This window comes from Ahaetulla prasina, chromosome 16 (assembly GCF_028640845.1).
Source record: "Ahaetulla prasina isolate Xishuangbanna chromosome 16, ASM2864084v1, whole genome shotgun sequence".
NCBI classification, from domain to species: domain Eukaryota; kingdom Metazoa; phylum Chordata; class Lepidosauria; order Squamata; family Colubridae; genus Ahaetulla; species Ahaetulla prasina.
In genome coordinates this window covers 1,958,762-1,979,873 of record NC_080554.1, presented here as the reverse complement: position 1 = coordinate 1,979,873, position 21,112 = coordinate 1,958,762, and the positions used below count along the sequence as shown (strand labels likewise).

The 21,112-nt window shown below is 46.8% G+C and overlaps 1 protein-coding gene across 4 annotated transcripts in view; it reads right to left on the bottom strand.

Annotated features, from left to right (window-relative positions):
- ABL1 (ABL proto-oncogene 1, non-receptor tyrosine kinase) overlaps window positions 1-21,112 on the bottom strand; it is a 76,068-nt gene continuing 54,956 nt past the window's right edge. For all 4 annotated transcript variants that reach the window (XM_058159283.1, XM_058159284.1, XM_058159287.1 and 1 more), the window contains exons 4-11: window positions 20,792-21,064; window positions 12,124-12,208; window positions 11,592-11,769; window positions 7,416-7,600; window positions 3,661-3,813; window positions 3,214-3,303; window positions 2,739-2,900; window positions 1-1,890 (exon numbers count right to left, since the gene is read on the bottom strand). In XM_058159283.1, the coding sequence (XP_058015266.1) occupies window positions 278-1,890; window positions 2,739-2,900; window positions 3,214-3,303; window positions 3,661-3,813; window positions 7,416-7,600; window positions 11,592-11,769; window positions 12,124-12,208; window positions 20,792-21,064 (2,739 nt within the window). In that variant the 3' untranslated portion in view covers window positions 1-277. The remainder of the gene's footprint in view (window positions 1,891-2,738; window positions 2,901-3,213; window positions 3,304-3,660; window positions 3,814-7,415; window positions 7,601-11,591; window positions 11,770-12,123; window positions 12,209-20,791; window positions 21,065-21,112) is intronic.

Sequence of the window (21,112 nt, the reverse complement as noted above, 5' to 3'; positions counted from 1 at the left end):
GGGGGTGGGGGTGGGTGGGCAGGTGTATGTGGAGGGGTCGTGAGGAGCAATGGATGAGCATATCCTGAGGGTGAGAGCAATCCAAGCAACGCGACACCTGGAAGGCTCAAAGTCGACGGTTTTGGATAAACCCAGAGGACGACTAAGATACAGACCACATGGCTAAGTCTTTGTGTTGTCTCTCTGAGGTGTGAGGTCCATTGTTTTGTCCGAGAAACCAAAATGTCTTGAGTCGGCTCCATCTTAACGTGGGTCACCGATGAGCTCTCCACTTCTGCTACCTCTGGACAATGTCGCTGATTTCTTTGACCGAGCCGAGCAACTTGCTAAAATCTGGGGTGGTGGCTGGACCTCCACCGACTGTGGCAGGGCAGATCTGAAGCTCCCGGAGGCTGTTCTCCAGTTTGTTGATGGCCTCTCGGAAAGCAAACTTATTCCGCATCTGCTGGATTGAGTCCACGTAGCTGACGCAGAAGGTGTACAGGTTCTTGCCCGCTTCCAGGACGGCGCTGTGGCTGACCATCTGCTCCGAGTTTTTGTTGATAGTGGTCCGCAGGGCATCGGAGCTCTCCAGGACTGTCCCCTTCGTGACGGTGCCACTCGCTATCTTCTCGGGTGGTTGGCGGGTCTTCCTCAGGGACACCCGGGTGGAAATCAGGGGGATGAAGGCCGTGGAGACCGGTTGGTCTGCAGCAGCCAGAGCTGACGAGACGGTGGGGGGCGATGGAGAAGGGGAACCAAAGAGCAGTTTGGCGGACGAGGGAGATTTCGGCACAGAGGAAATCAGCGGCTTTTTGCTTCCCTCGGCGGACTTGGGAGTCTCAGCATTGACGGGCTCCGCAGCCACTACTGTCTGCTTGCTCTTGGCCAGGGACCCTTCTGGTCCTTCGTGGCTGGGCCCAAGACCACCCTTGCTATTTTTACCCAAGTTCAAGACCGGAGGAGGCGGGGCAGGTTTGAGCTTCGACAGCTTCCCTTTTTCCTTCTCTGGAGCCGGCTTCATCTTCCGTAGACGGGATTCCTCGCCCAAGACTTTGCCAGAAAAGATGCCCAGGGTGTTTTTGGCTACTGTGGTTTGCTCAACTGACGGACCCCCAGGAGCAGAAGGAAGCAAAGGCTGCCTTCGGCTGAATTTAGGGGTGAGGGTAGGCGGGCTGGAGCCCAGGGTACACTCGGTCTCTTTGGACGTCTCTTCCAGCGTCTCCTCGTTCTTCTTCAGCAACCGCGGCCCCGAGGTGACTATTCCCCTGCTGACCAGGTCAGCCTTTACCTCGCTGGCTCGCTTCCGAGGCAGGGCTGGCTTTTCACTCTTGTGGCCCCCGAAGGTAGACGAGTCAAATTGGTGCCCCACGGACTGCGGGTTCCGAGGGAGGGTGACCGACTTCCACTCAGTGTCCCGGCCCCCGTGGGGAACGCAAGAGGCAGAGCAGGAACGCAAGAAACGCTTGCCAGAGATCGAGCCACCGTCCTCTTCATTGGGACCCGGGCGATTATTGGCCGAGAACCCTGATTTTTTCCAAACGTTTGGCGTCAACACATTAGAGCTCCCAGTCCCATTGGCGACACCGGCTGCCTCGTTGCTGGGGTTGGGGAACCTGGAACGGTCCTCTAAATCAGCAGGATGTGCGAGCAAACCCCCGTTGTTGCCATCTTTGGTCTCATCCTCCCCTCCTCCTTTATGCTCCGGGTGGCTCTCCACTTCCCGGAACGAACTACTCCGCTTCGGAGGGGTGGGCGCCGTTTTCTTTTTCTTCTTGATCAGGGCGCTAAAAAGATTGGTCTTTTTGTCTTTGGGGAGCAACCGGTCATCTTCATTTAAACTCCCATCAGCTGCAGTCCTTTCCTTCCGTGGCAGTACAGGGGACACAGCCGGTTCCTGCTCTGTAGATTCTGCAAAATAAAAACAGATTTTTGACACAATGTGTGAAATAGACAGGGAGGAGGCCTCAAGTGGGGCATTAGCCTTGAATCGTTGCATAGTCACAAAAGATCCAGAACTGATCTCCTCTAAGTTCCATGGAAACCTATCTATCATTTCCCGGGGGGGAATTACAGTCAGCTTGGAAAGATTCTCACACAGGAAGTCCTCAACCTATGACCAAAATTGAGCCCAGAATTTCCATCACTAAGCAATGACAGTTGTTAAATGAGCTTTGTTCCATTTTGTGACCTTTCATGTCATAGTGGTATTTGGCGGTTCTCCGAACTACTCAAAATTTCCACTACTGATTCTCTGAACTGCTCAAAATTTCCGCTACCGGTTCTTCAGAACTTGTCAGAATCTGCTGGATTTCACCCCTACCCTACACCATTTCTTGAACCCAACAGTTGTGGATCGGATCACTTCTATCTAACACAATATTCTTAAACCAGTATTTCTCAATGTTGGCTTACTTTAAGATGTGTGGACTTCAACTTCCAGAATTCCCCAGCCGTCATGCCAGTCCATGGGTTGCCCACTATTTATGACAGTACCCAGTTATGCTAAAGAAGGATTAAACTCAGTGGTGGGATTCTACCGGTTCGCACCGGTTCAGTAGAACCGGTTGTTAAGTAGTTAAGCAGTTCGGACAACCGGTTGTTAGAAGAAATTTCATTTTTTTCCCCACTTTACAGGATTAATCCCTCTGAGTAGTCCTTATGCACATAGCCACACCCACCCAGTCACGCCCCAAAATAAGCCACGCCCACAGAACCGGTTGTTAAAAAATTTGAATCCCACCACTGATTAAACTTACCCGTTTCTGCCAGGACTTTGGCAGGCCCCACTTCTAAGCTCTCGACCTCCTTCCATTCAGCCATTTTTCGAGATGACCTGGTTTTCGTGGGCAGCTCTGGAGCTTGCAAAAATGGGCTGGCTGTACTTTTCACCATTTTCTTCCCCAGCTCCTTTTCCACTTCTGAAAAACGAAGAGACAAAAAGGAAAATCGGATTTAAGACCAGGAAACCATATCTGAAATTCAAACTCTCTTGAAATTGAGCTTGGTTCCGGGCACGGACCGTCATGACAGCATCAATTATGCCGCAAAACTTTCTTCTCCTTAAAACTCTTTTGCTCTTTAAAAGGAGAATATTGGTAGCTCAGAATCTACTTATGGAGGGAGGAATCTACAAAGAAGGACTCTACAAGGGAGGGAGGGAGAGAGAGAGAGAGAGAGAAATAGAATTAATTAATTAATTAATTAATTAATTAATTATCTGGAGGCACCCACCATCTGAAATGCTGGATTCTTGAAACATCGTCTCAAATGCTTGGTGGATTTCAGCAAAGGACGGTCTCTCTGAAGCACTCCACTGCCAGCCTAAAGAGAAGATCGAGGGAGCACAAGTGGTGAACAACGCAAAGGGAAACTCCAGAAATGTGATCTTTTCAACCCGGGATAAGAAGGAGTCTGGGTTTTTCCCTGGTCTGTTAGCTTCTGGAGCTTCGAAAAGGCAGTAAGAGGACAGCCGTTCTTCCCTGTTCTGTAGGCTTAATAACCTCCGTGCAAAAAATAAAATTAAAAAAAATGCAATTTTACACTGAATTATCGGCGGCCCCCTGCCTCTTCCCTTAAAGTGGTGGTTAAAGGAAAACAAACCTTCCAGGCCCAGATTTGCGTCGTGGCCTTCCCCAACCTTAAAGGAAATGAACCCCAGGCAGCGGAGCGCAAACTCACACTCTCTCATGAGCTCGTAGACCTTTTCTGGACAGCCCTCGGGACGTTCCATGCGATAGTCCTTCTCCAGAAGCTCGTATACCTGCGACAGGTCAATCCCAGGGTAGGGGGACATGCCGTAAGTGGCAATTTCCCAAAGCAAGACGCCAAAAGCTGTAAGGAAGGACAGGGGGAAAAAAAATCAACCGAGGAAGCGATTTGGTTCCCCCCGCCTGCCCGCCCCTCCGCATCTCAGTTTGCATGCAAGAAAAATATCAGCAAGCAAGCAAGCAACGCATCCGAATGAAAGGAGTTTTAGCCTCCCTTAGAGTTGATTTCTTACTAGGGTGATCCAGCTAATGAGGCTGGCTGTTGGGGACATGATCTGGCGTGGGGAGCTTGGTGCTCTCTGAGCTGGGTGGTTTTCTTGCAGACGTTTCATGACCCAGCTAGATAACATCATCAGTGCTGGAAGGGAATGGGGTTTGTAGAGAGGAGGAGGAGGAGGAGAAGGAGGAAGAGAAGGAGGAGGGCAATGATAGTGGGGTCTATCCTGATCTCGTGAAGAAACAGCTGCCAGCAAATTACTAAACCCAGAGAGCAACAATGACCCCACAGTCCTCCCCCTCCTCTTCTCCCTCCTCCCTCCACTCTCTTCTAGCCCTGATGATGTTACCTAGTTGACATCTGCAAGAAAGCTACTAAACTCAGACCTCCCAGTTCAACTGTGAGCTACAAATATTGTCTTCTATCGGTATATTAGCTGTTCTCCCACAGCTTCCCAGGTTGGTCTCCAGAAGACAGAACGAAGGAAGAAGACCTCAAAAGCTAACCGTTTCTTTCAAAACTCCCAGCGGAGAGGTGAGATCATGCTGTGAGGATGAGTCGAGCCAACATTTTTTTTTACATAAAATATTTCTGCAGAAGCAGGTTACGTATGCTTCTGAAGGGGAACTTGCTAAAACAGAGAGGTGGAGGGAAAGGTCTCCTGGGATCCCATTATGGACACCTAACATCAAAAACGTCATCAAAAAAGCACAGCAAAGAATGTTCTTTCTGCGCCAACTCAGAAAGCTCAGGCTGCTGATCCAGTTCTACAGAGGAATGATTGAGTCTGGCATCTGCACCTCTAGAATTGTCTGGTTTGGCTCGGCAACCCAACAAGACGGACACAGACTTCAATGGATAGTTAGAAAAAACAATGGCTACCAACCTGTCTTTCACTGAGGACCTGTATACTGTACGAGTCAAAAAGAGGGCTGTGAAAATATTTACAGACCCCTCGCATCCTGGACATAAACTGTTTCAACTCCTACCCTCAAAACAATGCTAAAGAGAACAACTAGACACAAGAAGAGTTTTTTCCCAAACGCCATCACTCTGCTAAACAAATAATTCCCTCAACACTGTCAAACTATTCACTAAGTCTGCACTACTATTAATCTTCTCATCATTCCCATCACCCATCTCCTTCCACTTATGACTGCATGACCGTAACCTTGTTGCTGGTATCCTTACGATTTATATTGATATTGATTGTTTCCTAGTATGATTCGATTGCTTATTTGTACCCTCTATCATTAAGTGTTGTACCTTATGATTCTTGACAAATATATCTTGTCTTTTTATGTATACTCAGAGCATATGCTCCAAAGACAAATTCCTTGTGTGTCCAATCACACTTGGCCAATATTCTATTCTATTCTATTCTATTCTATTCTATTCTATTCTATTCTATTCTATTCTATTCTATTCTATTCTATTCTATTCTATTCTATTCTCACTCTACTCTACTCTATTCTACTCTACTCTACTCTATTCTATTTTCTATTCTAATTCTTATTCTATTCTATTCTATTCTATTCTATTCTATTCTATTCTATTCTATTCTATTCTCTCTTCTATTCTATTCTTACTCTACTATACTCTATTCTATTTTCTATTCTAGTTCTTATTCTATTCTATTCTATTCTATTTTCTATTCTATTCTATTCTATTTATTCTACTCTACTCTATTCTACTCTATTTATACTGATAAATAAATATGAAAACCTCCCACGTATCTCTTTGCTTTGGCCCAGCAACATAACAGAAGAGAAAGGAGTTGCTGGGCTTGAAAACAGAAACCTTCAACTTGCATTACGAGATGAATAACGGCTGGTCGTTTCAAGGTGACTATTTTTGAGATCTTTCTTTATTAGGCGTCTCCTCAGGCAGCAAAGGATGGGAAGAAATATGTTGCTAAGTCAGAAAGGAGAAGGAAACCTAAGATGAAAAAGCACCTTTTCCTGCTAGAAGGAAGCTGCTTTTTATGAAATTGCAAAACACAAAGTCCAAACTTTTCAGTCCGTTGCTCTCTTTCAACCCCACCTGGGATTAGAGAAAGGAGTGCACACGGTTGTGCAATTTGATACAACCCCGTCCTTTCTCGGGGCAAGATGCGTATAGAGCGAAGGGGCTTGTCAAAGCGGAGAAAAATCTCCATGTGAAAAAGGCCGAGGTCTGCTCTCCATTGGTGTAAATTATTATTATTATTATTATTTTTAATAAAAAAAGCCTCGGCTGGAAAAATAACCACGTCAAGGGAGCTTAGGCGCGCTGCTCTATGAGCACAAGAAAGATTGATTTGAATTTGATCTGGGCACGTTTGCACACTGGGGATGGGGGGAGAAATATTAGTCCTCGACTTATAACCGTCCGTTTTAACCGAGCGTTCAAAGTTGCAACAGTGCTGGAAAATGTTACTTGAGACCCAAAGGTGCTTTTTCAGGAGGCAACTGGACTTCCTTGTTTTCCTTTGAACTTTTAGGACACCGTGACCTGGTTGACTGAGAATCTCCATAGGTATTACTTAGGATTGGTCTTTGCAGTTGTGAGCGTCAAAACATCCCCATGGTCACTTCTCCTCCTACCTCTGCCTCCACCTCCTCCTCCTCCTCTTCCCCACAAACCCACAAACTTTCTTCTAGCACTGATGATGCTACCTAGTTGGGTCATAAAACCACCAAGCTCAGAGACCACCAAGGACCCCACAGTTCTCTTCCTCCTCCTCCTTCCCACATACCTCCTTCTCTTCTAGAACTGATGATGTTACCTAGTTGGGTCATGAAATGTTTGCAAGAAAACCACCAAGCTCAGAGAGCACCAACAGTTCTCTTCCTCCTCCTCCTCCCTCCACCTCCTCCTCTTCCGCACAAACCCCACTCCCTTCTAGCGCTGATGGTGCTACCTAGTTGGGTCATGAAACGTCTGCAAGGAAACCACCAAGCTCAGAGAGCACCAAGGACCCCACAGTTCAACCCTGAGCTCCAAATATTCTCTTTTACTAGAGAGATTCAGCCACCCATCCACTCATTCGCTGATTTAATAACGGATCCAGTTCATTTACTGGATTTCCTACCTTCAATCTCAACCACCCTGACCCTCAACGCCTTTGGGATGTCTTCCCTCCTTCCCCTCCCCAAATTTGTCTCGGGATTGTATTTTTCAATGGGTCGAAAGGAAAAAGCCGTTAAATACATCAGGAGCAATAATCTTAACTGCACAAGTTTAGGAAACACCTGAAAAACCTCAGCCTAAAAATGTCCACACATCCTTAATCCGGCAACTTTAGGGTGACTTTGAGCTCCAGAAGTTGTGGGTTCTCCATCCATCACTGGAGGTTTTCAAGGAGAGACAGGACAACCGTTTGACCAGGGTGGTATAGGATCTCTTGCTTGAGGAAGGACTAGAAGACCTCCAAGGTCCCTTCCAACTCTCTCCTTCTGTATTCTTACCCCAGACATCAGATTTGATGGAGAATTTGTTATAAGCGAGGCTTTCCGGGGCAGTCCATTTGATAGGGAACTTGGCTCCAGCGTGGGCAGTGTAAGTGTCGCCGGTCATCAATCTGCTTAAGCCAAAATCAGCTACTTTCACCAAGTGGTTCTCTCCTACCAGGCAGTTTCGGGCAGCGAGGTCCCTGCAAGGGGAGAAGAAGATTGCTGTTAAGAAGACACCGATGGAAACAGCTTAAAAAAAAAACAGCTGCAAGGAAAAGCAGGAGTAAGGGAGAAGAACATGCTGAGAGAAGGCAGGTTCAAGAGTAGAAAGATATAGAGAGGAAGGTAAGACAGGTAGATATGACTTGCAGCTTGAAGAGGTGCTACGCTAAACAGGGAGACAGATATGATCGATAGATTCCACTGGAGGAGGAGGGGGAGGAGGAGGAGGAGGAGGAGGAGGAGGAGGAGGAGGAAGAGGAGGAGGAAGAAGAAGAAGAAGAAGAAGAAGAAGAAGAAGAAGAAGAAGAAGGAGAAGGAGAAGGAGAAGGAGAAGGAGAGGAGAAGGAGAGGAGAGGAGAGGAGAGGAGAAGGAGGAGGAGGGGAGGAGGAGGAGAAGAAGAAGGAAGAAGAAGAAGAAGAAGAAGAAGAAGAAGAAGAAGAAGAAGAAGAAGAAGAAGAAGAGAAGAAGAAGAGAAGGAAGAAGGAGAAGGAGAAGGAGAAGGAGAAGGAGAAGAGGAGGAGGAGGAGGAGGAGGAGGAGGAGGAGGAGGAAGAGGAGGAGGAGAAATAATAGAAGAAGAAGGATCCAGACAGACTTGAACCCTGGGCTCTATCTAAGAAAATGCAATTCAGTGGTGAAAAAACAGTTTTATACTTAGGCAAGAACAACCAAATGTACAGGATACGGATTAGATGAAACCTAATGTTTCAGTAGTGATAAATGTGAGAGGGATCTTGGAGTCCTAGTGGACAATCACTTAAATATGAGCCAGTTGTGTGCAGCGGCAGCCAAAAAACCCAACACAGTCCTAAGCTGCATCAAGAGAGAGATAGCATCAAGGTCATATGAAGTGTCAGTACCACTATATACTGCCTTGGTGGGACCACACTTAAAATACTGCATCCAGTTTTGGTCACCATGGTACAAAAATAATTGTGAGTCTCTAGAAACAGTGCGGAGAGGGCCAACAATGATAATAAAAGGTCTGGAGGATAAACCATATGATGAAAGATACAGGAACTGGAATGTCTGCTTGATTGAAAAGAAGGACTAGGGGTAACCGTTTTCTGATATTTGAGGGGCTGCCACAGAGAAGAGGGGGTCAAGCTATTCTCCAAAACACCTGAAGGCAGGACAAGAAGTAACGGATGGAAATGAAACAAGGAGAGAACTAACGTAGAACTAAGGAGGAATTATCCGACAGAACAATAAATCAATGGAATGGCTTGCCTCCAGAAGTTGTGGGTGCGCCATAGCTGGAGATCTTCAAGAAGAGATTGAGACAGTCATGTCTGAAATGGGATAGGGTCTCCTGCCTGAGCAGGTGGTTGGACTAGAAGACCTCCAAAGGCCCCTTCCATCTCTCTTATTCTGAATGGTGTGAGGTCTCCTCCTGCCAGAGCAGGGGGCTGGACTAGAAGACCTCCAAAGGTCCCTTCTGACTCTGTTACTCGGTTATTCTGAACGGCGTAAGGTCTCCTGCCTGAGCAAGGGGGTCAGACTAGAAGCTCTCCAAGGTCCCTTTCAGCTCTCTGTATTCTGTATGCTCTAGAGCTGTGGGGTTTTCTCCAATGGGGGGACGCTCCCCATAACATCAGGCTCGCAAATGTCATTTTTCAAAGTCCCCGGGAAGCATCTTGGCAGCGTCTACCTCCTGTGGAACCGAGTCCCAAATTTATCTCAGGGGGGCGGGGGAGGAGGGAATGATGTAAGAAGGAGCCTGGTTGTTGCTTTTTTTCCCCCCTCTCCCACTGATGGAAGAGTGGATCAAATCTCCCGCTAGGTTTTGCTATTAGGGCGATCAGAGACCATTTCCCCGGACAAAGAATGCAAAGCATGAAGTGTAATTGCCGCTCGCTTAAAGGTCAAAAAATCGTCCTTGCAAAGATGGTTATTAGAGAAAGCCGGGGAGAGGCAGATAAAGCACACTGGACAATAAAGAACCGTGAAAGCCGAGCGGATGACAAGGTGAGTGAAGGATGGACGTTGCCTGCCACAAAAGGAGTTTTGGGAGAGAGAGAGAGAGAGAGAAAGGCACCCAAGGAAGAATGAGAGAGGGAGAGAGACGGAAAGAAAGGGGGGAACTTCATAAGAAGAGAAGATGTTCTAATAGAAGGAGGGCCATTACGGGCAATTTTGGGGCCGTTCCTGGAGGCCTCTTGCGCACTTTGCCGCACAAAGAGATGCGAAGAATGAGGAAGATGGTCTCATTGCCGGCCTTATTACAAAAGCACAAAGGCGGCCAGAACAGCAGCTCACCTCCGCTGCGCAAGACACAAGAGGGGGTCAGCGAAGGAGACGGGGGAGGCTTTTCGGGGGGGTTACGAACCCCCTTACAAGATGCGAGGCCAGGCTTTCGCCATTCCTCTCCACCGAAGAGCAGCTCAGTGGGTTGCCGCCTCTGGAAGGAGGGCAAGGAGGGTGTGTGGAGATACGCGAAGAGGTTGCACAGTGGGGAAAGATGCAGATATTGGGCTCGTCTTGGGTCAAAAAGGAGAGGGCCTCCAGTAATTAGGGTATTTCAGTGGATGTCTCCATCCCACCCACCCCCCAATGGGTTTAGCTGGTCCCACTTGGTTTAGAGGATGGGGCTTGCTGCGGCCCCCTGGCTGTTAAGGAATTTTGGCTGGCAGGGTTGAGGAAGAAGGGCATTTTCTGCTGTGGCCCCTGGAATAATCTGCTGTTGGAGGTGAGATCTGAGAGGGAGAGGAGGAGAGGAGAGAAGAATGAGGGAAGAGAGAAGAGAAGAGAAGAGAGAGAAAGGCACCCAAGGAAGAATGAGAGAGGGAGAGAGACGGAAAGAAAGGGGGGAACTTCATAAGAAGAGAAGATGTTCTAATAGAAGGAGGGCCATTACGGGCAATTTTGGGGCCGTTCCTGGAGGCCTCTTGTGCACTTTGCCGCACAAAGAGATGCGAAGAATGAGGAAGATGGTCTCATTGCCGGCCTTATTACAAAAGCACAAAGGCGGCCGGAACAGCAGCTCACCTCCGCTGCGCAAGACACAAGAGGGGGTCAGCGAAGGAGTCGGGGGAGGCTTTTTGGGGGGGTTACGAACCCCCTTACAAGATGCGAGGCCAGGCTTTCGCCATTCCTCTCCACCGAAGAGCAGCTCAGTGGGTTGCCGCCTCTGGAAGGAGGGCAAGGAGGGTGTGTAGAGATACGCGAAGAGGTTGCACAGTGGGGAAAGATGCAGATATTGGGCTCGTCTTGGGTCAATAAGGAGAGGGCCTCCAGTAATTAGGGTATTTCAGTGGATGTCTCCATCCCACCCACCCCCCAATGGGTTTAGCTGGTCCCACTTGGTTTAGAGGATGGGGCTTGCTGTGGCCCCCTGGCTGTTAAGGAATTTTGGCTGGCAGGGTTGAGGAAGAAGGGCATTTTCTGCTGTGGCCCCTGGAATAATCTGCTGTTGGAGGTGAGATCTGCGAGGGAGAGGGAGAGGAGGAGGAGGAGAGGACAGGAGAAGGAGGGAAGAGAGAAGAGAAGAGAAGAGAAGAGAAGAGAAGAGAAGAGAAGAGAAGAGAAGAGAAGAGAAGGAAAAAGGAGGGGAGGAGAGGGTAGAGTAGAGTAGAGTAGAGTAGAGTAGAGTAGAGTAGGGTTGGGTAGGGCAGGGCAGGGCAGGGCAGGGCAGAGAAGAGAAGAGAAGAGAAGAGAAGAGAAGAGAAGAGAAGAGAAGAGACAAGAAGTAGGAGGGAAGAGGAGAGGAAAGAGAAGAGAAGAGAAGAGAAGTAGGAGAGAAGAGAAGAGACGAGAAGTAGGAGGGAAGAGGAGAGGAAAGAGAAGAGAAGAGAAGAGAAGTAGGAGGGAAGAGGAGAGGAAAGAGAAGAGGAGAGGAGAGAAGAGAAGAGAAGTAGGAGAGAAGAGGAAAGAGAAGAGAAGAGAAGAGAAGAGAAGAGAAGAGAGATGGAGGGAGGGAGGGAGGGAAGGGAGGAAGGGAACTGAGCTGGCATTCTCTGCCCTACCTACCTGTGGATGAAATTCTTCTTCTCCAGGTACTCCATGGCTGAGGAAATCTGGGTGGCCATGTAGAGGAGCACCACTGCATTCACCTCTTGCCGGTTGCAATCCCGCAAGAAATCCAGCAGGTTCCCGTAGGTCATGAACTCCGTGATGATGTAGAACGGGGGCTCCCTGGTGCACACCCCTGCCAAGCAACGCGGACAGTAAGCCAAGACGGAACCTCCGACCTTCCCGTCTTCGGCAGCCTTCAAAAGCCAAACACCGGCGCGAGGAGGCCCCAAAGTAACGCTTCTCAGGTGGGCGCCCGAAGCTTTGGGCCTTCCGTAGACGAAAGCCGCCTCAGAAGAATTAATCAAAGACTCTATTCTGGTTTTGGTTTGTTTTTTTCCCCCTCCTCTTTTTAGGAATTAATTGCTTAGCCCCCTGACAAAGAACTGAAACATCTCGACTTGAAGCTACGGTGCCTCTTGGCTCTTTCGCATCCCCGACGCCAGGAAGCAAAGGGGCTTGCGTGTCGGTGGCCATTTCTGTCACTTACCCAGTAACTGCACCAAATTTGGATGCTTGACTTCTTTCATGACGGCCGCCTCTTTCAAGAATTCTTCTACCTCCATCGTATCTTCCTGTGACGAGAACAGAGAGGAAGGGGGGAGAAGGAATCAGACCCAAAAGTTGGTTGCTGGCCAGAAGGAAGCTATTTTCAGCACAATCATTAGAACTTACTTAGTTACTTACCTCCCTCTTTCCCTCCCTCCCACCCTCCCTTCCTTCCTTCCTTCCCTCTTTCCCTCCCTCCCTTCATTCCGTCCTTCCTTCCTTGGATGGATGGATGAATGGATGGGAGAAGGAAAGGGAAGGGGAAGGAGGAAAGGGAGGGAAGGGGAAGGGAAGGGAAGGGGAAGGAAAGAGAAAGGTGAGGGGAAGAGAGGGAGGGGAAGTAGAAGGGGAAGGAAGGGAAGTGTCTATGGAGATTCTCAGTCCTCCAGGTCATGGTTGTCCCAAAGGTGCTTTTTCAAAAGGCAACTGGAGTTTTCTTTTCCAAAAAGTCCAATGGCTTCTTGAAAAATCACTTTTGGGACAAGGGAAGAGACGGGAAAGGAAGGGGAGGAGAAGGGGAAGGGATGAAGAAGGGAAAGGGTAAATAGGGAAGGGAATAACGAAATGAGTTCTGATCTTCTTTGCAACGACCAAAGCCAACTTGAAATTTCTCCCTTTCTAAAAATCGCACCACCCAGTTCACTTCTCCCCTACGCTGGTCTCCAATCCTAATGAGATCCGTGACCCTGAGACCATCAAGGATGAGAGAAAAAAAGGCAGATCATAAGGTGGAATCGTTGCCCATCGCAACAGCTTTTTCCTTTGATTTCCCCCCCCCCCTTTTCCTCCCATGGAAAACTTGAAAGAACAGGTGGTGAACTTGCAAAAGGATTGCTGGAATGGAATTTGAAAAAAAAGAACAAAACACTCTCTTCTCCAATACTCGCTCAATTCACATCGGTGGAAATCCATTTTCTTCTTCTTCTTCTTTCTTTTTTCTCCCAGAAATTCCATTATCAAGATTCTTTTTTCTTGTGTTGGCCCGAAGGCCACGCGCGGGAAATGCAGAGACGCCGCCGAGCAAGAAACCCCAGTAAAATCAATGTAATTTCTAAAGAACCCCACAAATACCACAAATTTTCTCTCTGCCCTGTTTTTTTTTTTCTTCTCCTCCTTTTTCTGCGTATTTATATGGAGAGGACTGAAAACTGAACTCTGTTGGAAATAGCAGGCTTCCTTCCTTCTTGGAGTGTAGATGCTTCGCTGGCCTCCTCCTAATTTATTTTCTATTTAATTTTAAGGTTGTTACCCCCCCTCCCTTTTTTTTTAAAGGTGCCATTCCAGTACTGCTGGAATAATGCAACCAGTTTTGGTCACCACGCTACAAAAAAAAAAGATCTTGAGACTTTGGAAAAAGGTCCAGAGAAGAGCAACTAAGAGGATCAAAAGGCCTGGAGACTAAAACCTTTTGAAAAATTAAAAATTTTTAATTGTTGTTTTTTAATTTGTATTTATATGTATTTTAACTGCCTGTGAACCGCCCTGAGTCCTTAGGGAGATAGGGCGGTATATAAATTTGAAAAAATAAATAAAAATAAATAAATAAATAAATAAAAATGGCTGCAGGATTTGGGTTTGGCCGGTCTAAAGAAAAGAAGAATTAGGGGTGACATGATAGCAGTCTTCCAGTATTTGAGAGGCTGACCCAAAGAAGGGGGGGGTCAACCTCTTCCCCAAAGCACCAGAAGGCAGGACAAGAAACAATGGATGGAAACTAACCAAAGGGAGAAGCAACCTGGAATTGAGGAGAAACTTCCTAACAGTGAGGACAATTAACAGTGGAACAGCTTGCCACCAGAAATCGTGGGCGCTCCATTACCGGTTTTTAAGAAGAGACTGGACAGTCACTTGTCTGACATGGTATAGGTTCTTCGGCTTGAGCAGGGGGTTGGACTAGAAGACCTCCAAGGTCCCTTCCAATACTATTCTGTTCTATTCTATTCTATTCTATTCATGAACTTTAAGCAATTATAGTTGTATGCAGGTAGTCCTTGACTTATGACTACAATTCTTGATGCACTGTGAGGTTGGGGATTTTCTTGCAAATCTTTCACTACCAAGTTAGGTAACATCAGTGTAAGCAGGGAGTGGAGTTTATAGAGAGGAGGAGGGGGAGGAGGAAGAGGAAGAAGGAGAAGGAGGAGGAGGAGGAGGAGGAGGAGGAGGAGGAGGAGGAGGAGGAGGAGAAGGAGGAGGAGGAGGAGAAGGAGAAGGAGAAGGAGAAGGAGAAGGAGAAGAGGAGGAAGAAGAAGAAGGAGAAAGAAGAAAGACTGTGGGATCCTTGGTGCTCTCATTACCAAACTAGGTAACATCATCCACGCTACTAGAAAGCTTGGCTTGGTTTCTGAGTTAGCTATAGTAAAAGCCACCCCAATTGTTTGCTTGCCTCTCAGAATTTGTGATCCCCTGTGGTGACCAAGCATGTTGGTGTATACATACATACATACATGTGTGTGTGTGTGTTATATATATAAATATTGAATATATATATATATATATATGAATTAGATAAATAGATAGATAGATAGATAGATAGATAGATAGATAGATATAATATATATATATGAATTATATGTATTATTAAAAGGAATTTAAAAGTTAAAAAAAAGTTAAAAGGAAGAAACAGCTGCGATCACACATTGCTCCCAGAAGCACGAAGCTGAAGCCTGAAGATGACGAATGAGACTTCGTCGAAACATCGCCAAGACACTTCCAATTTTACACGGGAGAAAACCCGAACAACCAAAGACCTACATACAAACACCGGTGAAAACCTCAGAATATATATATATATATATGCTGAACATCTGTCAACCATATATATATATATATGGTTGACAGATGTTCAGTACAAAGAGTAACAGATGGATGCTTGTGAATCTGCTAGAAGAATCCTGGCTTCTGAAAAAGGAGACCAACCGTAGCCCTGGGTCTTTATGTATGCATGGAAGGATAGAAAACTCCATGACAGTGATTAAATTCACAGTCAGATAGTCTGATAATTGAGAATGGCATTTCTACTTCCACAGCACTTCTATCTTGGCATCGCAGGAACTAACAGTAGGAGAAACTCGCTGCTTTCCTGCTGACTATCCAAGAGATGCTCCTATTTATTTACGCCTGAGAGAAGCAGAATGTATAGTAGTCCTCTCAAAGACGGGTTGAGCTCCAACATACCTCAGCTCAGCAGGTAGCACGGTTGGAGGTTAGAGAGAGAACGACAGAGTTGGAAGGGACCTTGGAGGTCTTCTAGTCCAGCCTCCTGCTCAAGTCCGAGACCCTATTCCGTTTTACACAAATGGCTTTCCAGTCTCTTCTTAAGAACGTCCAAGAATGGAGCACTCACAACTTCTGAAGGCAACTTCCCTTCCACTGGTTAATTGGTTCTCACTGTCAGCAAATTTCTCCTTAGTTCTAGGTTGCTTCTCTCCTTGATGAGTTTCCATCCATTGCTTCATGTCCTGCCTTCAGGTGCTTTGGAGAACAGGTGGACCCCCTCTTCTTTGGGGCAGCCCCTCAAGTATTGGAAGAATGCCATCATGTCACCCCTAATCTTTCTTTTCATTAAACTGGACATACCCAGTTCCTGCAATTGTTCTTCATACGTTTTAGCTTCCAGCCCACTAAACCTCTTTGTTGCTCTTCTCTGCACTCTTTCTAGTCTCCACATCTTTTTTACATCATGGAGACCAAAACTGGATGCAGTATTACATTTTTGGGGGGGAAAGGCGTAAAATTCATTTCCATGAGGTCGCTACCCCACCCTTCAATCTGAAGTAGAGTTAAAATATGAAAGGATCCAATAAAATGGTACTCCCCGACAAAGTAAACACAGATCTGTGAAATTAAATCTGTGAAATTAAAAATTAATTGGTGGGGGATAAAAAGTAATCTGTGACACTAAAATCCACCATTATCACCACCGTCCAAGCATTTTTTGTACTATCTTGGGTTTTTCTACACGTTTCCATTTACTCCAGCAGACAAAAAACGGCATTGATGTACCGTACAATGGGAAAAGTGGAATACTGAGGGAAGGCAGCTCACAGAGTCTTAAAAAGACTATTGATTCAAAAAATATAAGACAATCAAACCCATAGGCTATTGATTCTGGGCTAAATAGCACCCTTATTAGTTTAACCAATGAGTTTGAGAACGTTGCATGCAAAAATTTAACTGCCGTACCCCACTTTGGGTCAAGTGACCCAGCAATTCATAATTTGATCCTGGAAGGACTGTCGAATCTTTGTTCATTCTTTTTTCTCCCCCTGCAATGAACCAATGGAAGAGTTCTCCATGAGGGCCATTCCTGGTGATGGCCACCACTCCAGAGCATGGTAACAAATTCCACAATGAAATGGGAATCAGAATTTGCTGGAGGGAGGGAAGGAAGAAGAAAGGAAGGAAGGAAGATAGGTAGGTAGGTAGGAAGGGGAGGAGGAAACATGATGAAAAGAAAAAAGGAAGGAAAACGAGGAAGGAAAAGTGGAAAAAAGAAAGAAAGAAGAAGAGAGAAGAAAGGAAGGGCAATGTGAAAGAGAAAAGGGAATGAAAAAGGAAAATGTGAAAAGGGAAAAAAGAAAAGAAGAAGGGAGATGAGAAAGGGGAAAAAGAAGGAAGGAGAAAGGAAGGAAAATGGGGAAGGAAGGAAGGAAGGAAGGAAGGAAGGAAGGAAGGAAGGAAGGAAGGAAGGAAGGAAGGAAAGAAGGACAGATTGGAGTCTGTTAAGAAGAGATTGGACAACCATTTGTCAGAAATAGTACAAGATCTCCTGCTTGAGCAGGGGGTTGGACTAGAAGATCTCTAAGGCCTCTTCCAAGGTTATTCTGACTTTCACGTGGAGTTAATGGCAATGCATTGATTGTGCTGATTGGCTACGCATCGGCAGTGTCACAGAAGGTAGACAAACAAGAACCTTGGCCATCACTAGCTACGGTACAGAGGACCATTAGAGAACATGACTCATTCTTCTCAAAGTTCAGATGTGTGGACTTCATTTCCCAGAATTCCTTGGCCACCACAGCCGGTGCTGAGCACCCTGGGAGTTGAGATGCACAAATGTGGATGTAGCCAAGGTTGGCCCCAGCCTAGACACCGTTTATTTTACCGAGGTTTGCTGAGAACCTAGCGTGGCTTGGCTCCCACTTAAAGCTAAGCCATCAATTATGGTTTATAAAAGCACGCCGAGCCAAACCCAACCCAACCACCTTTCGGCTCTACTCAGTGGGTGAAGCAAGCCACAATGAAGTTGAAACTAATAGAGTTCAGCTAACGGGAAAAAAAATAATAATACAGAGACCGAAAGAAGAAGAATGGAGTTAAGAAGAGTTAAGGAGGAAAAAAATGTATGAGGAAAAATCAAAATATGGACCAGATCTGCAATGGGGAAACTGAGGCAGCCAAGCAAATCTGCACTGCCCCCCCAAATGCAAGGAAGAAGGAAAGTCGCCATCTCGATCAAAAAAATTACGAGACGCCGCTACATCTCAAGATCCCAGACGGCAGCTTTTGCTCACTGTCCTCCACTTACGACCGTTTGTTTAATAGCCATTTGAAGCACTGGGGAAAAATAGTGACTTATGGCCGGTTTTTCACACGTACGACTGTTGACAATATCATCCCCCATGGTCATGTGATCAAAATCGAGGGGCTTGGCCACTGGCATGGACTTACGACGGTCGCGGTGTCTCTGGGGTCGTGTGATCACGCTTTGCGACCATCGAAATCAATGGGGGGGGAGGGGAACTGGATTCATTTAATGACCGTATCTGGGGCGATATGCCCAAACGCTGCAGCAAAAAAACCCAAAGGTCGTTAAAATGGGGCACAACTCTCTTTAACAACCGCCTTGCTTAGCGGCGGACATCTGAGGCTCCATTATGGTTGTAAATTGCGGACTGCCTATAATCCTGGAATTAGGAAAACCACTTTACAAGATCTAAAGCAAAAAAACCCTATGCAGAAAACTAAGAGCGCTTTAGATGGGCTCTTCCAACACATCCCCCTCCCCTTCTGTGTTGGTGTGTGCTTTTGTGTGTGTGTGTGTGTGTGTGTGCAAACATCCCACACTAATTGAAGTCTTATTTAAGGGCATCGAGCTAAACGTTGCAAGGAGTATTGAATGGGGGCAGCATTGGCCTTCATTTATCTCTCTGCACAAACTACTTTGTCAAACCAGCCACTCTATGGCTCCCGGCAACTCCGAAAACAGGATAATAAATAGTCTGCGGCAGAAAAATAATTAATCACCACCCGAAAGTCCCGGTCGGAACTGCAGAGGCGGCTTCCTTCCCGTTATTAGTTCAGTTCAGAGAGCCCACCCCTTGCTGGGGGAGGCAGGCCAAAAGAGATGGTCCCACAGAGGTAGTATCCAGCAGGTTCAATAGATTCGGACGAACTGGTAGCAGCGACTCTGAGTGGCCTGCCCACCCGCTCGGATGTAATGCCGTCCTGTTTAACCACGTTTTCGAGGCTGGGCACATGTATGGAAGGTACACACGCCTGTAAAATCCCGGGCGCATGTGCGGCGAACCGGTGGCAAAAATATGTGAAACCCACCATTGCGGTCCAAGCCACCTTAGACTATTCCCTCCGCCCCTTCCAATGGAGAAAAAAAATATAGTTTTGAAGAGCTTCTCCCCACTACTACCACTCCCCTCTTCTCAAATCCCAAAGTGACCAGTAAGTGACTTGGGTGGGTCTCCCTCTGCTGGTTTTGATGCAGGAATTGGAAGCGTGCTCTCTCTGGAAAGACCGAGCCGTTCATCTTGAAGGTCAAAAAGGCTCAACTGACAAGATTTTTAAAAAGTGTGTACAAGGGGGGCCTGACTTACGGCCAGGATTTCTGTCGTTAAGTGATAAGGTCATTGAAGTGATGAGGGATAAGACCTGAAGGAGTAGGTGCGAGGGGGGCAGTTCCAGTGGTGAAATCCAATTTTTTTTACTACCAGTTCTGTGGGCGTGGCCTGGTGAGCGCAACAGGGAAAGGATACTGCCAAATCCCCAAATCCGCTCCTGGGGGAAGTATATTGCAAAATCTCCATTCCCACCCCACTCTGGGACCAGCCAGAGGTGGCATTTGCCGGCTGATGGTTGACAGACGTCAATCAATCAATCCGCCTCTTTCTATCTGGCAAGCCACATAAGTCCAGACAAGGCAAGACAAGAAACAGCAGATGGAAACTAACCAAGGAGAGAACCAAATCTAGAAATAAAGAGGGATTTCCTGACAGTGAGAACGGTCCATTAGTGGAAGGGCTTTGCCTTCAGAAGTTGTGGGTGCTCCATCAAAAGAGACTGGAACAGTATAGGGTCTCCTTCCAGCTCTTTGATTCCTTCCTTCCTTTCTTCCTTCCTTCCTTCTTTCCTATCTTTCTTTCCTTCCTCCTTCCTTCCTTCCTCCTTCCTTTTTTCCTTCCTTCCTTCCTTCCATCCATCTGAAACAGTATAGGATCTCCTGCTTGACAAGGGGGGTCGGACAAGAAGACCTTATTCTATGCTCTAGGTCCCCGATAAGTTCTAATTCTGGGAAAGAGGGAAGGAAACAGAGGAAGGGGGAAGGGCTCAGTTGCAAGAGTGATGTGGCTACAATTGAGAGACCTGAAAAAAAACAAGCTAGGGATAATAGATTCTCCAGGAGAAAGTCAAAAATGACTTGATTATAATCCATCAGTCATTCAAAAGTGACAAGCGAGTGGGAAAATGTGAAAAGATGAGTAATCTAAGTGTTAGATAACTAGGAGCCGGAGGGAAAGGAGGACTGTCGTCCTAAATCCCTTGAAAAACTAGAAATTAGTGTGACATTATTTTACTCAATTCTTTTTTTTTCCCCTCCAAGGACTTGGGGGTGACAATTCGGCAAACTTGGGGAAGTCAGCAGCGGCCCCGGAAACCTGGTTTCATCCCTGCGATCGGGATATCTCTCAGAATAATCATTGGGGTCTTTTGATATTTTGCACGGGAAGATGCAGAAAAGACAGATATTGAAATAAAGGGTTTTTTTAAAAAAAAGCCATTTCTGCTCTGTCCCCCCCGTCGTTCCCTTTTTTGTGGGGAAAATCGATGGTTTCCTAGGACCGGCACAGCTTCAGGGAAGAGAGATCACAAGCTGTGACGAATGCAAGGGTTGTCTTTCTTCATCAAGTCAGAATTGGAGGCTGAAGAAATTGGTCAGGTTTCATGCCACGAAACCAACAATAAGACAGGCGGTCCTTGGCTTACAAGCACAACTGAGCCCGATATTTCTGCCACTAAGCGAGGCACACTTGTTAACTCAGTTTTGCCCCATTCTACCGCCGGTCGTCGTTAAGTTAGTAACACGGTTCTTAAGCGAATCTGACTTCTTCCCCGCTGACTGGGCTTGTCAGGAGGTGGCCAAAAGTGATCGTGTGCGACTCTTCTTGTGTCCCTTAGGAACAAAAAATCTCCAGAGTTGAGTTGGCCCTTTTTTCTCGCATTAGCCACCATTCCCGATTATTAACACTAGATGGCGGTATTTCCCCATCTTTTAAAAACAATCACAAAAAGGAACTTGGAGGATTTCGCTCTCCCCAAAATGAAGTCCACCAAACGCAATCGAAGGTTGGAAATGAAGATTTGCAAATGCTTACCTTGAGGGTCTTCACCGCCACAGTGAGGTTGTACTTCTTCCAGACGCCTTCGTACACCTCCCCGTATTGTCCGCCCCCCAGCTTGTGTTTCATGGTGATGTCCGTCCGTTCGATCTCCCACTTGTCGTAGTTGGGGGAGACCCCGTAAATGGTGGGCTTGTTCCTCTTCGGAGCAGGGTAGTGGAGAGTGATGATCAGCCCGTCGGCCACGGTTGAGTGATGGTGGACCAGCTCGGCCAAGGTGTTGAAGCGGCTTTCGGAGGAGACGTAAAGCTGGAGAGAAGCGAAAGAGAGAAGTGAGCCCGGCCGATGACTTTGGGC